Source organism: Solanum verrucosum, unplaced genomic scaffold, assembly GCF_900185275.1.
Source record: "Solanum verrucosum unplaced genomic scaffold, falcon-dt-bn FXZP01000218.1, whole genome shotgun sequence".
NCBI classification, from domain to species: Eukaryota; Viridiplantae; Streptophyta; class Magnoliopsida; order Solanales; family Solanaceae; genus Solanum; species Solanum verrucosum.
This window is the reverse complement of record NW_026020464.1, coordinates 809,631-826,558: the sequence shown is the minus strand read 5'-3', so window position 1 is coordinate 826,558 and position 16,928 is coordinate 809,631. Positions and strand designations below refer to the sequence as shown.

Sequence of the window (16,928 nt, the reverse complement as noted above, 5' to 3'; positions counted from 1 at the left end):
GAGCACGTGGGCTGCTCAAATATCTTTGAAAAGCAAATCCAAACACGTGACTGGTCACGTGAATGCCCTTTTAAAAACTCAAAAAAGGTCAAACAAGATCTGGGCTTCGACCCGCTGGCCCATTATAGCAGAAGTTATTTTAAAACAAGTGGGCCTAAGGCAAAAAAGATCTCAGACCCTTTCCAAATTGAGATTGAAGCAAACATAACAACACCAAGGGTGATAGAGGCGGAATTAGTACTCAATCCAGGAACCTTTGCTGAGGCATGCAATGATCGGGTTGCGACAGAAGAGCAAGTTGATGATGATGCAATATCTATTATTAATACGGAGAACAAAGAAAATATGGAGATACACACAGGAGGCTATTTACAGTTGAAAGAGAAGGAGGAGGGGAATGACACATTAGAAGATATTCTACCTCTTAATTCAGCAGGAGACGAAGGCATAATGGACCACGAAAACATGATCCCCACTTGGGTCCAGCAGAACATAATCAAATTAAGTAAGGAATTCGGAGTTCACTTTCAAGGTTGTGAGGAGGTAGCCTTGGACCTATTCATGAAAATTGATGGCAAAAGACAAGTAACAGGAGAGGCTCCAGGTGCAATAGTGCCAGTGACTCCAAAAGAGAAGATTCCAAAGGAACTTAAAAATCTGGAACCCAACAGCAATTTCATTAGTTTTGGAACAAGAAGCAGATGGGGATGTTTCGTGAATAATCTTAATGAAGGTTAACATAGTGTCATGGAACGTGAGAGGCCTCAATGATCCTAGGAAGAGGCTATTGATTAAGAACATGTTACATATATGGAGAGCAGATGTATATTGTTTTCAAGAATCCAAATTAAGAGGTGACATAAGGGAGACAATCAAAGAGCTATGGGCCAACAAGAGGGTGAAATTCGCACAGTTGGAAGCTAGGGGAACTAAATGAGGCATAATCATTCTATGGGACAACAGTATATGGGAGGGAGAAGTTTGTGAGGTGGGGGCTTATTGCATTACTGTTAGATTCCTGGGCAAAACGCAGGATTTTAGCTGGTACTTATCAGGCGTTTATGGTCCAAACAACAGGGAGGAAAGGAAAGAGGTTTGGTGGGAGCTGTAAGGAGCCTATTTGATGGCCCTTGGGAGATTGCTGGGGACTTTAATGTTGTAAGGTCCCTTTTCGAGAAGAAGAATTGCATCAGAATCAATAAAGCCATGGAGGATTTCTCAGACTTTATTGAGGATATGGAACTAGAAGATCCACCTCTCATAGGGGCAGTTTTACATGGAGAAAAGGAGACAACTACGATACAACAGCAAGACTGGATAGGTTCCTGTTCTCAGAAGAATGGGAAGTATCTTTCAGGAAAATCAAGCAAACTATTATGCCTAGAGTCACTTCTCATCATAATCCTTTGCTACTAGAATGTGGAAACTGGGAGAGGTCTTTGTCCTATTTTAAATTCGAAAATTGGTGGTTGCAAACTGAGAATTTTAATGAGAGAATTAAGGGGTGGTGGGATTCTGAAATTTTTATGGGAAGACCAGATTACATTCTAGCTTGCAAGTTGAAATCCCTCAAAGTGAAGTTGAAAGAATGGAGCAGAACTGCTCAAGGCAATCTAGGTCTACAGAAACAGAACATTTTAAACCAGCTTTATGATTTAGATGTGACCCAGGCTCATAGGTGCTTGTCTGATGATGAGTCATATCTGAGAGCTGTTCTGACAGTAGAGTTTGAGGAGGTGGCAAAAAAGGAGGAAGTGGCATGGAGGCAAAGATCCAGGGCTATATGGCTGAAAGAGGGGGATAAAAATACAAAATTCTTCCACAGAACAGCAAACTGCCACAAGAGATGCAACAACATTGATAGTCTTTTGATCAATGGAGCTAATGTATCAGAACCAACAATGATCAGGGAGGAGATCATAGATTTCTACCAAAACCTCTACAAAGAGAATGAACACTGGAGACCTCAGTTCAGCCCCACAGATCAAGCTACTTTGAATGAAGAAGATAATGTAATGTTGCAAAGTCAGTTTGGAGAACAAGAGATCAAAGAATGTGTGTTTGCTTGTGCAGGAGTAAGGCTCCTGGCTCAGATGGTTTCACTATGGCATTTTTCATACAGTGTTGGGAGGTGGTGAAGACGGATGTGATAGCAACCATCCAGAACTTCCATAGCCAAGGCTACTTTGGAAAAAGCTTTAATGCTACTTTCATAGCTTTGATCCCAAAAAAAATGGGTGCAACAGAATTGAAGGATTTCAGGCCCATTAGCCTGATTAGCAGTGTCTATAAGATCATATCCAAGCTACTAACAGAAAGACTTAAGAAAGTGATGTCCAAGCTGGTGGATAAACATCAAATGGCTTTCATCAAGGGTAGGCAAATCATGGATGCCATACTTATTGCTAATGAATGTGTGGATGTGAGAAATTTAAATAAAGTCCCTGGGGTCCTATGTAAGCTGGACATAGAAAAGGCATATGATCACCTCAATTGGAATTATCTGTGGAATACACTTGTGAGGATGGGTTTTGGAAATAGGTGGATAAACTGGTTAAAATACTGTGCGAGTACAGTAAAATTCTCAGTATTAATTAATGGTACTCCCTCTAGCTTTTTCCATTCTGAAAGAGGACTACAACAGGGGGACCCCATTTCCCTTTTCCTGTTTATACTCGCTATGGGTAGATTGAGTGATATGTTGAAAATAACACAGTTAAATAACAGGATCAAGGAGTTTGGGATGAATGACAGTGACATTCTGGGCTTAAATATCTCCCATCTGCAATATACTGATGACACCTTAGTGTTCTGTGGGGCAGAGAAAGAGCAACTGAAGTATCTAAGGGTCATCTTTGTTTTGTTTGAAGCTGTTTCTGGATTGCACATAAACTGGGGAAAAAGTTTTATCTACCCAGTGAATGAAGTTCCAGACATCAACAGTCTGGCTGATATTCTAGGAGGTAAAGTGGGAGAATTGCCTACCACCTACCTAGGGATGCCTCTCGGGGCAATGAGTAAGTCAAGGAACATATGGAATGCAGTGGTGGAAAAGTGTGGAAAAAAGTTGGTAAATTGGAGAAGTCAATACCTATCTTTGGGTGAAAGATTGACCCTAATTAATAGTGTACTTGATGCTATGCCAACTTATATGATGTCTTTATTTCCCTTGCCAGGGAATGTCTTAGAGAAGCAAGACTCCATCCGGAGGAATTTTTTATGGCAAGGAAATGGAGAGGGGGAAAAGAAGTATCACTTGGTGAAATGGGATGTCGTGACCAACAGTAAAAAGGAAGGGGGAATGGGCATAAAGAACCTCAAAGTACGGAATCAAAGTCTCTTATTGAAGTGGCTATGGAGGTTTGTCTCAGGGGAACAAGGTTTGTGGAAAGATGCTATAGTTTCCAGATACACAATGGAAGGCTTATGGATCACTAAGCAAGTTAGAAGCGCTTATGGGGTAGGTCTATGGAGGACAATCAGGAATCAGTGGCCTAAATTGTGGGGAAACTCAAGAATTGTAATAGGAAATGGAGGGAAGACGTCATTCTGGAATGATGTGTGGGTTGGTCAATATCCCTTAATACAGCTGTACCCGGTGATCTATAATTTGAACCAACAGAAGGAGGCAATAGTAGCAGATGTCAGGGACAACCAAGGATGGAACCTCTCTTTTAGGAGAATGTTGAATGACTGGGAGATTGACAGTCTAACAGATTTCTACAATACTCTGGAGTAGGCCATCAACATTCAACCTAATGAAGACAACCTACACTGGTTGAAGGCCAAAAATGGGAAATTCACAGTAAAATCAGCTTACAGACACCTTGATAGGCCAGCTGCAATGCTCTTACCATGGCCTTGGAAGATGATATGGAAAGTTAAAGTACCTCACAAGGTGGCTTGTTTCACCTGGTTAGTAGCCAAACAAGCAGTACTAACTCAGGACAATCTAATGAAAAGGGGAAGACAATTATGTTCTAGATGTTTTTTTTGTGAAAGAGAAATAGAGACAACAAACCATCTCTTCATCCATTGTAGAGTGACAGAGAAACTGTGGCAGGTGTTTTTTAACTTAAGGGGTATCAGTTAGTCCATGCCAAGGCATACCTCCGAAGCTCTAACACGCTGGAATAGAGAAGGAAATTTGTCCGACCACAAAGAGAGATGGAAGATTGTCCCTGTTTGCATCTGGTGGACAATATGGAGGGAGAGGAACCAAAGATGTTTTGAAAACAAGAGCATCCCTTTCCAAAGTCTGAAGTTGAATTGTCTTATAACCTTTTTTTTTTGGTGTAACTATGTCCTCCCCAAAAAGGTGGAGGATATTACTCAAATTCTAGATAGTTTAGGAGGGATATAGGTGGTAGACTTCTTTGGTTTTGTTTACTGTAAATCCCAGATGTAACTACTACTAGAATACACTATTGGTGTATCTTGTCTATAAAATGTTAACTTTCTCAAAAAAGTTCTGAGTGACATGGGGTTTGGGAGGAAATGGGTGAATTGGATCAAGTTTTGTGTGTCAACAGTGAAATTCTCAATCATTATAAATGGGAGTCCAGAAGGTTTCTTTCAATCACAAAGGGGACTGAGACAAGGAGATCCCATGTCCCCTTTCTTATTCCTTCTAGCAATGGAGGGACTCAACTACATGGTTAGAAAGGCTAATGAATTGGGGTGGATAAGAGGCTTTGGTGCATATACTAACAGAGCTAATAACATGGAGATTACACATCTACTGTATGCAGATGATTCTCTTGTGTTCTGTGGTGCAGAAGTGTCGCAAATTAGGCATCTGAGGGCAATACTAACCATATTTGAAGCCATCTCAGGTCTACATGTGAACTGGCAGAAGAGTTGCTTGTTCCCAGTTAATCAAGTCAATAATATGCAAGGCCTAGCCGACAACCTAGGCTGCCAAGTGGCCTCTCTTCCCACCAAATATTTGGGGATGCCCTTGGGAGCCAAGAGCAAAGAACTGGAAGTATGGAGTGAAGTCTTGGAGAGAAGCGAAAGGAAGCTGACAAGGTGGAAGAGTCAATATTTATCTCTGGGAGGTAGAGTGACTCTCATAAAATCAGTTCTGGATGCCCTCCCAACTTATATGCTAAGTCTTTTTCCACTACCAAAAAGTATTGGAAAGAAACTCAACAAGTTGAGAAGGGTGTTCCTCTGGCAAGGGAACAAAGAGAAGCAAGGATACAACTTGGTTAAATGGGAAGAGGTGATAATGAGCAAAGTACAAGGAGGTCTGGGCATTAAGAATTTAAGTATTCAGAACACTAGTTTGCTGCAAAAATGGTTGTGGAGATTCTGTTGCGAAGATACAGCATTATGGAGGAGGTTCATAGCTGAGAAATATGGCCTACAGAGTAATTGGATAACTGAAGAGGTGAATGGTACTTTTGGGTGCTCAGTATGGAAAACTATTAGGAGAATGTGGACTGACTTCAATGCGCAGGTGACTTTCAGAGTGGGGAATGGCCTGAAGATCAGTTTCTGGAATGAGATTTGGTTAGGCGATGTGAAAATGAGGATACTCTTTCCTGACTTGTACATCATCAGCCTACAACAGAATGACACTATAGCGCAGATGTGGAGTCCTCAAGGCTGGAATCTTACATTTAGAAGGGCTCTAAATGATTGGGAGGTTGAAAGAGTAGCAGACTTACTCCAGACCTTGAACCTGTTCCTTGGCATCAATGCAGAGCCCGACAAACTAGTTTGGAAATTGCATAGTAGGGGGAGTTTTTACTGTAAAGTCTTGTTACTGGGAAAGAAACACCAACCACTCTTTGACAACATCTTGGCCCTGGAAATTAATATGGAAGATTAAGATCCCTCTAAAAGTTGCTTGCTTCACTTGGTTGGTAATTAGAAGAGCTTGTCTAACACACGAAGTGCTACAAAGAAGAGGTTTACAGATCTGCTCAAGGTGCTTTATGTGTGAACAAGAGGCTGAAGAAAATGGCCATTTATTTTTGCACTGCAGGATCTGTGGAACATGTTCATTTGTATATTCGGGGTTAACTGGACAATGCCCAGAACCACTTTTGAGGTACTAACACGCTGGCAAGGAATTGGGATGAGAGGATCAAAGGGAGATTGGTGGAAAAATGTACCTGCTTGCATTTGGTGGACACTATGGAAAGAAAGGAATGGAAGGTGCTTTGAAGGGAGGACTAGCAGTTCCCAGACGATCAAGATGAGATGCCTTAGTCTTTTGTTTTTTTGGTGTAAGCAAGATTTAGTGGGGAAGCAGATAGTTTAGTAGAGTTTATAGGACAATGGTAAATTTTTGAAAATTTGGTTTTGGATTTGAGAATGATGGCACCCCCGGGGGGTTTGTAAATCCCTCCTCATCAATTCCTTGATGAGGTCTTTTGTGGGAATACAAAGTTACCTATTTCAAAAAAAACAAATATGCTTTTGGGGTTTCCTTTTTACATCATCTCCAAATCAATGCTTACTTTTCCATTGTTTATATTTACATAGGTATCACCATTGAGGACATACAGAGTAAACTTTCCACTTATTTGGTGGGTGATGATGCTGCCTTGTCTACTGCAAGTTCGTACCATGAGAAGTTCATCTTCCTGTTGAACAAGGTTTGCAAACTTGAATCTTGGTTGACAGAGCAGTTTTCTGTGAAGCATTTTGAGTTACTTGGTTATGGGAACATCTGGCTCTTCCTAGAGAAAAATATGCATCTGTTCAGTCATGCTTTACGAAGGTTCTTCACAAATGACATGCATGAGAAGCCTCCTCCGGAACCTTCAATGCTTAATTGCCAGTTTGATCTATTGTTATCACAGGCTTCACAATGTTTATGGGAAAACGAAGAAGTAAACAAGCGAAAGATTTCTGAGTTACTAATGAGGCAATTCCCTTTAGTTTGTTTAAAAGTGGCTGGAAATGATTTAATGATAGATATAGAGGGTTCTGTGAAGGCAAAGAAAGGAAATATGACTTTAAAATCTGTTGTTTTCTCTGAAACATTGCTCAAGGAATCTGTGGGTAAAAATAATGAAAATATGTTAGAGAAAGCTGACTTGGAGAATGATGTAAGACATGCTGATTGTATAGCAATGTCCAAAGACGCCATGAAGGCCTTGGTCAAGGCTCCAATGTTGATAGATCTGAACTTGTGGTCTCATTGGGGCATGGTCTTTGCTCCTTCTCTTGGTTCTCTTGTGGGCTGGCTGTTGAATGAGGTAAATAGTGAAGAGCTGTTGTGTTTGGTAACTTCATGTGGGAAGGTTTTGCGTGTTGATCATTCAGCCACTATTGATTCTTTTGTAAATGTACTTCTGCAAGGCAATCCTTTTGATACGGCTGTCAGACTGTTATCATTGCTGGTTTTATATGGTGGTGAAAAAAGTGTTCCTAATTCGCTCTTAAAATGCCATGCGCGTCATGCATTTGAAGTTTTATTTAAAAATTATGAGAAAATGAAATCACATGACATCCAAGGCTCCCTCAATCATGCCACATTTCTGTGCAGACAGCTCATACATGATGAAACTACATCAACTATGAACAAGAAGTTGCTGAGGAGGGATAGGGTTGCTAGAATTGTGCCTTTGGCATCGAGGTTTATTCTAGACTGTCTGGGCTATCTGCCTGTTGAATTTTGCCATTTTGCTGCAGACATCTTGCTTACAGGGGTGAAGCCGTTTGTCAAAGATGCTCCTTCAGCTATCTTAGATGAATGTGAACGGATAGACCAGCGTCTTATGCTTCATCGAGTTGGAATGTCTCTGGGCATAGTGGAATGGGTTGAAGATAAACACAAATTGAGTGCCTGTTCTGACACGAACTTGTTTATGTCTTCTGGATCATCATGCTTGAAAGTCACAGACCTTGATTTCAGCAAAGACTCAACCTTAACGGAAAAAGTATCGAGTAAATGTCCCTTGTCTGCAAATGAGATTAGCCTCTCCCAAGATCCAACTCGGCAAAACGAAAATCGAGATGCCAGTTTTTCTGCAGGTGTTATATCTTATTATCCTTTTGATAATTTGGCTGACTCTGCTAAACAGCACTCATGTGAGCTTGAGAGTTCCGCTGCCAGAGTTATTGAATCTATTCAGCGAGAAGAGTTCGGTCTGCAGCCTGATCTTTCGCAAGTTGATAGTGCAATGTTGAATAAGCAACATGCTCGCTTGGGAAGAGCACTGCATTGTCTTTCACAGGAGTTGTATTCTCAGGATTCACATTTTATCCTAGAGTTGGTATGCATACTCACTTTTAGTAATATCTGTTTAGTGTTTAGAAGTTCCTCAAAATCTCGTAGAGTGGCACTGGAAGAGGATTGGCGAAAGTTTGCACGGAGAAAGGCTGCAGAGGGTGGAGTATATAGGGAAATTCTGATACGGCTTCTATCATGGCCATATCCCAGTAGAGGAGAGTTAAACATTACCTATTAAATAATAAGACATAGTCCCCATAGGTGGTAAGAACATAAAAGATCCCATCCAACTCCCAAAGTGATCCCAGTAGAGGAGAGTTAAACATACCTATTAAATAATAAGACATGGTCCCCATAGGTGGTAAGAACATAAAAGATCCCATCCAACTCCCAAAGTGATATTGTAGGTAATCAGGAAATCAAGGATATTCTATTTGTCTAGCATGTAATCTACGATGTATTGAAGCTGATAACAGGGCTTCTAGTAAATGGAGGAATTGCGTACTGCCTGCTTGTATATATTGCTTACTGATATCAACTAAGAAAATCTAGGTTCAATTCTATGCCTTTAGCTTGTTCCGCTTTTGGGTAGGTACAATTGTGAGTATGAACTTACTGTTATGTGTTCTGTTATCACTGTAATATCTTTTGATATATAAAGATGGAATGATTTGTGCATTTTTTTCTGTCAAAAAGGATACAACTAATTGCTCTCTTAACAATGGCACATTGATTCAGGTTCAGAATGCCGATGATAATATCTACCTTGAGAATGTCGAACCCACTTTGACTTTCATTCTTCAGAACAAAGGCATTGTAGTTCTGAACAATGAACGTGGCTTTTCTGCTGATAACATCAGAGCACTCTGTGATGTTGGGAATTCTACTAAGAAAGGACGTAATGCTGGATATATTGGGAAGAAAGGCATCGGTTTCAAATCAGTGTTTCGGGTAATATGCACAAACATATGTGTGTGTGTATGTATATGTATAAGCAATGGTGTCTAAAACCCCATTTTGTTTGCAGTTAATGAAAATCTTGATCTTTATGGGTCGGACCTCAAACTATTAAGGGGTCGTTAAGTTGTTGATTAGAGTTATGCAGTTATTAGTAATGCAGAGTTTAGTTATTCATGTATTCGTTATTCCATCTTCTACCCCCATAAAATTATACATAAATTGACTCATGACTTTTTTTGATGTAGGATTGTAAAATGATAATCAAACACCGTACTTGGTGTGTTGAATTTTATATAAAGCAACTAAAAAACTACTACCAAACATGGTATTAGCTATGGTAGTTAAACATTTTGCTAGCTATGCTAGTTTTAATACATGAATAACTCTCTTCCTAACCAGCAACCAAACGACCCCTAAGTGCATTTGTTTTTTTAAGATGTAACCACTTGTGTCTAAATAGATTTGAATCATTCAGATTTTGAGAAGTCTTGATATTATTAAGAGGCTATTCAGTTACAGATTTTTCTGAATATGACCTTGCTCCCACCACCATTCTGTAGTATTTCATCAGCTCTTGATTGATTTCAATGCGTAGAATAGTTTTAAATTATTTTTAAAAAAAATAGTTTTAAACTCTTTTCTCTCTATCAGTTTTTTTGTGAAGTGTCTGAACTGAACCTTCTCCGTGCTTCGCCCTTAATAATATCCAGTATCCGTCTTTAGCTAAACTCTTTTTTACAGGTCACTGATGCTCCAGAAATTCATTCCAATGGCTTCCATATTAAGTTTGATATAAGCAATGGCCAGATAGGTTTTGTTTTGCCAACTGTTGTACCTCCTTGTGACATTGACTCCTATACCAGATTGGCCTCTTTAGATTCTGATTGCAATTATTGTAATACCTGCATAGTCCTTCCCTTTAGATCACGTCTCTTGGAAACGTCTGCCGTAGAGGACATTGTGGCTATGTTTTCTGATCTTCATCCATCCTTGCTACTTTTTCTTCACCATCTTCAGTGTATAAAATTTAGAAATATGCTAAGCGATTCTACTATTGTTATGAGGAAAGAAGTCGTGGGAAATGGTATCGTTAAGGTTTCCCTTGGAGAGGAGAAATTGACCTGGTTTGTGGCATCCAAGGAATTGCAGGCTGACATTATTCGTCCTGATATCTCAAAAACAGAAATTTCCATGGCATTTACGTTGCAGGAAACACTTGATGGAAGCTACAACGCACATCTGAACCAACAGCCTGTTTTTGCTTTCCTTCCTCTGAGAAAGTACGGACTCAAGTTTATACTTCAGGGTGATTTCGTGCTGCCTTCATCTAGAGAAGAAGTTGATGGTGATAGTCCTTGGAACCAGTGGTTGTTGTCAGAGTTCCCTGGCTTGTTTGTTAGTGCAGAACGATCATTTTGCGATCTGCTATGTTTTAAGGATAATCCAGCGAAGGGTGTTACAGCTTATATGAGCTTTGTTCCCCTTGTAGGGGAGGTTCATGGTTTCTTTTCTAGTCTGCCTAGGATGATTCTTTCTAGATTACGCATGTCAAACTGCTTGATAGTAGAAAGTACAGAAACTGAGTGGGTTCCTCCATGCAAAGTTTTGAGAAATTGGACCCAGGAGGCCCGTAACCTTTTGCCTGATAGCTTGCTTCGCAAGCATCTGGGTGTTGGTTTCTTGCATAAAGATATAGTTCTACCAGATTTATTAGCCAGGGCTCTTGGAATTGAGGAGTATGGACTCAAAGTTCTACTGCAGGTTATTACTTCTTTATGCTCTTCAGTAGATGGTCTGACGTCCATGAGTTTGGGATGGTTATGTGCGTGGCTAAACTCTGTATATAAAGTATCGTCACATGGGAAAAACTCAGCAGGTTTTGAGACAGAAACGGATCTTATGAGGGACCTCAAAAAGATTCCGTTTATTCCCCTTTCAGATGGAAAATATGGATCATTGGATGAAGGTGCAATTTGGTTGTATGCTGATCAAATGGGTGCTACAACTAATGAGTATGCATCAGAAACTTTCCCAAGATTATACTTAATGATCAGAACCGTGAGTCCCGCACTTCTTTCTGCTGCTGCTGCTCTTGGTACATCATGCTCTGATTCATCAATTGTAGATAATGTTACTAGGATGCTGTACAGAGTTGGTGTAAAACGGTTATCGGCACATCAAATAGTAAAGATGCATATTCTACCATTTATCTGCAGAGATCAAGTTGGACAAGGAACTAGAGAACTATTGACAGAGTATTATGCCTTCTTGATGTTCCACTTGCAATTGAGTTGCCCTGACTGTCAATCAGAAAAGGACCAAATTATCAGAGAAGTTCGTGATAATGCTTATATGTTGACAAATTTTGGTTGTAAACGTCCAATAGAGTTTCCTATCCATTTTAGCAAACAATTTGAAAATCCCGTTGATATGAGTAGATTAATCCAGGGATTAGATTTTGAATGGCATGAGATTGAGGATATCTTCTTAAAGCATCCAATCAACAAATTGTTATCTGGGGGTGTGTTAAAGTGGAGAAAGTTTTTCCAGGAAATTGGAATAACTGATTTTGTACGAGTTCTTCAGGTTGAGAAAAGTATTTCTGATGTATGCTCTGTTCCCATAGCAACATCTGATGAAGCTTTGAATTCCAAAGGATCAGTTGCGAGAGATTGGGTGTCTGATGAGTTTGCTGATTTGTTGTCACGATTATCTTCAACGGGTGACAAGGAAAAATGCAAGTACCTCTTGGAGGTACTTGATAGTTTGTGGGATGATAATTTCGCTGAAAAGGTTACTGGCTTTTATTTCAGTTCCACTGGAGAACGACAATTATTTGACTCTTCATTCACCAGAACCCTCCGTGATGTTCAATGGCTAGCATCAAGTATGGATAATGAGCTCCATTGTCCAAGGGAGTTATTCCATGATTGTGACGATGTGCGCTTAATTTTTGGTGACAACGCTCCTTATGTCATTCCAAAGGTATATTTAATCTTAATAAAGTTAACATTTCTGTGAAGAGTTTACACCTGTTAATATGGCTTGTCAATGATTTTTTCTACAAGAATCTATGGATCACATTTTATATTGTAGTAAAATAATGACGTGGTTGCTTTTTTCACACTTCATTTTGGTAAAGCAAACTAACACCCCTTTAACTGTGAAGTAGTTCTACTGTGGTTGGGAAGTGACTAAATGGTCAGCTCAAATCCAATCTGGTTTTCCTATGTACTTATTTTAAGTTAGGTTGACTGGGGAGTTTTCACTTCACTATTTCATAGTTTGACTGGAGAGTTCTCACTATTTCAACCTTCGTTATGGTTTTAATTTTCCTGAGAACTGTATATCTGAGAACCCAGTGTGGGTTGGTTTGACTTTCAGGACATGCTAGAATTACTCTGCTTATAGCTTTTTTGTTTAAGATCAGTCTTGTTCTTGTACTTGTTCGAGCCAGCATGTGCTTTCTTGAAAAGACCGTTTCTTCTTTGTTGGCTTTGATATTCTTCTATCAATTAGCATTTGTAGCTTCTTTTTTTTTATGTACATGAATTTGTGTAGTAGCTTCATGATATTATTTTAGCTTCTTATGTCATCAAAAAAATATATATATTATTTTAGCTTCTTCCCTCTATAGGAAAGTACCAGAACTTATTTTTGGTTATCTCTTTTTTATTGTGAACTTTATTGAAGTTTCTTTATGACTTCCCTTAAAGAGCTAATGCTTCTGTTGTGAAACAGGTGAGAAGCAAAAAGTTGTTAACAGCTCTTGGTTTGAAAACCCAAGTTACAGTTGATGATACTTTAGCGATTCTTAAAGTTTGGAGAGCTAAACTACCTGTGAGCGCTAGGTAATTGATCTTCCTTCTGCAGACATGTGCGAAAATAGCTAGATGGTTAATTTCTTCATTTATAAATTGGTTAATTTTTTCATTTATCTGAAGAAAAAGATGTTTATGGTTTCGGCAGTTCCTTTTCTGTGGTTAAAATTAAGAATTAATTAATGCTCAAGTTAACCACGGTCCATCAATTACTCACATAATTTATTTATTTTTGAGAAGGTAACAACTTCATATATAATAGAAAGCCCTTAGCACAAAGACTGTTGAAAGAGCGATAACTAGTTTTTTGATGTTTTTGTTGTATAATATTTTTGTTTTGGACATTAATGACTAGTAAAAGTTGTTAAGATAGTTGCTTTGCTAGAGCCATGTTTATGCCTTTTCCCCATCATGACTGGTTATAATTTAGAAATAGATTAAGAACTGTTTTCAAATAAACTTGACAAAATGATCCAACTCAATAATTGTCAGGTACTGCCTAGCCATTTACATGTCCCCTTGTGGTATCTTTAACATCCTAAGAAGTAGAAACTTTTTGAAGTGTCAGCATTTCCTTCGTTATGAGCTCCAATGTCTTATCATTATTCTAATGCTTCATACTCATCCATTGCCTACTTTTTCAGTTTATCACAAATGTCAAAATTCTACACTTTCATCTGGAGTAGGATGAACACTTCAGAGAAGAAGGTTATTGAAGAATTACGTAATGAACCTTTTGTGTTTGTCCCTTGTAAGTTGGTTGCTTCACATGAAGAAGTAGCACCTGGTGTTCTTTTGTCATCGAAAGAAGTCTTCTGGCGTGATTTAACTGGTTCCACAGACCAAGTGAAGATTGTCTGCCCAGAATATGATACACATTCAGTTCAGCACCCTTTCACTAAAATGCTATGTAGTGTTTATCCATCCCTTCATGATTTTTTTGTGAAAGAATGTGGAGTGGATGAGTTTCCTCATTTCCATGGATACCTTCAAATATTGCTGCAGTTGTCGTCTACTGCTTTACCTTCACAAGCAGCTAAGAATGTAAGCTATCTTTCTGCTAAAACTTTCACTGTAATAGTTGATGAAGGATTCTGATGCTAATGAAACCATGTTCTGATTAATATCTTAGCTTTAGAATGGATTTGATACATGTTTTCAGGTCTTCCAAATATTTCTTAAGTGGGTTGACGAGCTAAATTCAGGATCTTTGAGATCTGAAGATATAGATTTCTTGAAGCAAGGTCTTTTGACAAAGGAATATCTAGTTCTTCCAACTGCAGAAGATATATGGGTATCTCTGAACCCATCCTTTGGGCTCATCTGTTGGTGTGATGATGATAAGTTGAGGAAGGAATTTAAGTATTTTGATGATATTAAGTTTCTCTACTTTGGGAAACTCAATGACGAGGAAAAGGAGATTCTCAAAACAAAAGTTTCAATATTCTTGCGCAAATTGAATATTCCTTCTCTATCAGAGGTAAGCTAATTTCTGGTAGAAGTCCAGGATATGCTCTTTTATCTCCTTGTTTGCAGAGACTCAGCCATTCACTTCATTTGTCAATAAAATTTTATCTTTTGTTTGCATTTGCATTTATGGAGAAGTCATGTATTTTTGTCCACTTGCTAAATCGACAAAGCCTTGATTTTTCCTCTCACGGTATTTCCTCAGCTTTAACTATCACTTCTAACTCCCTTGTCAGCAATTTTTATAGTCTGATTAATGAATCTGCTCCATTTCTTCAAGCTCCTTTAAAATCTGTTTTTTTTTTCAGCAGGTCTTATCTTTTGTCCAGTTCGACCATAGATTATGGCCCATAACTTTAGATATCTAATAATTTGCTTTTTCACAGGTTGTAACACGTGAAGCTATATATTATGGTCCAACTGACTCTAGTTTTGTAGCTTCCGTGGTTAATTGGACTCTTCCGTTTGCTCAACGCTATATATATAGCAGTCATCCAGACAAGTATTTGCTACTTAGCCAGTCTGGATTTGAGAACCTGAAATATCTGCAGATTGTTGTTGTAGAAAAGCTGTTCTACAAGAATGTTATTAAAAGTTCCCATATTGCGTCCAAAAAGCGGTTTGAATGCAGTTCTCTGCTAGAGGTATTCTAATCACAGCAGCATCTATTGGTTCTTGTATCTGTATAATATTACATGCTTTAGGTGCTTCTGGAAAACCTTTTATTCTATTTAAATTTACTTTGAACTGTTTATAAAAAAGGCTTACCTCATCTAAGGGTCAAATGTAAGACCGTTTTCTGTGTAGTACAAGGCCCTAAAACTTATGGCTATATTGCGGAGACTTTTAATTCTTGACTTACGTATCCGCTGTCTTTTTCTTGTTGTTCTTCCTTTTTGATATTTCGAAAACTTACAGGACATGCCGTAGTAGGTATTTTTCTTGTATAGTCTACTTGTAACTCTAACCGACATAGTGAAATTTTGTTCCTTATTGAAACAGAAAAATGTGTACATAATTTGCTTTTTACCCTGTGACAGGGAAAAATCTTGTATGCGACTCGAGAATCAGATTCTCACTCTATATTCATGGAACTTTCTCGTTTATTCTCTTTTGGAACTCCCGACTTGCACTTGGCAAACTTTCTTCACATGATCACCACTATGGCAGAATCAGGTTCCACTGAGGAGCAAACTGAGTTTTTCATTATGAATAGCCAAAAAATGGCTAAGCTTCCTGCTGGTGAATCTGTTTGGTCACTTGCAAATGTTCCATTGTCCAAAGATGATGAGATAGGGCTGATGAGTTCTTATAGAACAGTTGATGGGAAAACCCCTGTGAATTTCCAGAAGAGATCAGGAATCAGCTCAAACTGGCCCCCTTCAGACTGGAAAACTGCTCCTGGTAGTGCAGCAAAGTCACGGGCAGCCAGTGGTATCAAAATATTTGCACAGGCTCCAACTGAGATCATCACTAACGTGGAGAATGATCGAGCATCAGCTGAAGCTACTGTGAAAATGACATTTGATCCTCCTCATTCCATGACTATACCACATGACTTGAATTATACTTCAGCAGATGTGGCACAAAGAGATCATCTGTATGTAGGCACAACTGACCCTCAACAGGCATTGTTAACTGGCAGACTCGGAGAATTTGTTGCTTTCAAGTACTTTGTGGGGAAACATGGTGAGCCTTTTGTGAAATGGGTCAATGAAACTAATGAGACGGGGCTTCCCTACGACCTTGTTGTGGGAGATGATGAATACATAGAAGTAAAGGCCACTACAGCAACAGGAAAGGATTGGTTTCATATTACCTCGAGAGAATGGCAGTTTGCAGTTGAGAAAGGTGAATCTTTTAGCCTTGCCCATGTTGTGTTATCACCTGATAATACAGCAATGGTGACAGTATACAAAAACCCAGTCAGCCTCTGTCAGCTTGGTAAACTTCAGTTAGCTCTCACGATACACAAGTCGTGAAACTTTTTAAGATGTACATTTGGGTGATAAACTAATTCATCATATTTTAAAATTGGCTTCGTAAGACTATCTTCAATTCTTTGAGGTGTCTTTTGGACATTTCAAGCTCAAGCATATTAGATTATCAAATAATTAAATTTAAAAAGACATTGTATTAACTTTAAAGACCTTCTAAACGGTAACAAAGACTATGGTTTAAAAGAAAGAAAAATGACATTAATATTTTTTTAAGGTATAGGTGGTCGTCGAGGTAGGGATTGGTGGCATAAGGAAAAAAAATGATTTTTTTAAAAACAATTTTTTTTGGGAAAGGGCTGAGGGGAGGGGGCTGAGGCTGATAAGGGTGGGAGGAGGTATCGAAGTAGTTTTATAAAAAAGAAAAATAAATAAAAAAATAAATTTAATGTTGGAGGTGTTGGGGGGATTGGGGGAGGGGTCAGAGTACTAAAAGAAAAAATATTTTTTGAGGGAGTTGGGGTTGGGGGTGGGGGGGAAGGGGGCATC

At 38.9% G+C, this 16,928-nt stretch overlaps 1 protein-coding gene across 1 annotated transcript in view; it reads left to right on the top strand.

Moving 5' to 3' along the window:
- The window catches only part of LOC125808691 (protein NO VEIN-like), a 33,785-nt gene extending 17,326 nt beyond the window's left edge, over positions 1-16,459 (top strand). The window contains exons 6-13 of the mRNA XM_049488347.1: positions 6,499-8,237; positions 8,933-9,145; positions 9,896-12,139; positions 12,896-13,005; positions 13,620-14,019; positions 14,138-14,455; positions 14,829-15,086; positions 15,483-16,459. Coding sequence (XP_049344304.1) covers positions 6,499-8,237; positions 8,933-9,145; positions 9,896-12,139; positions 12,896-13,005; positions 13,620-14,019; positions 14,138-14,455; positions 14,829-15,086; positions 15,483-16,424 — 6,224 coding nt within the window. The 3' untranslated portion in view covers positions 16,425-16,459. The remainder of the gene's footprint in view (positions 1-6,498; positions 8,238-8,932; positions 9,146-9,895; positions 12,140-12,895; positions 13,006-13,619; positions 14,020-14,137; positions 14,456-14,828; positions 15,087-15,482) is intronic.
- The last annotated feature ends 469 nt before the right edge of the window (positions 16,460-16,928 follow it).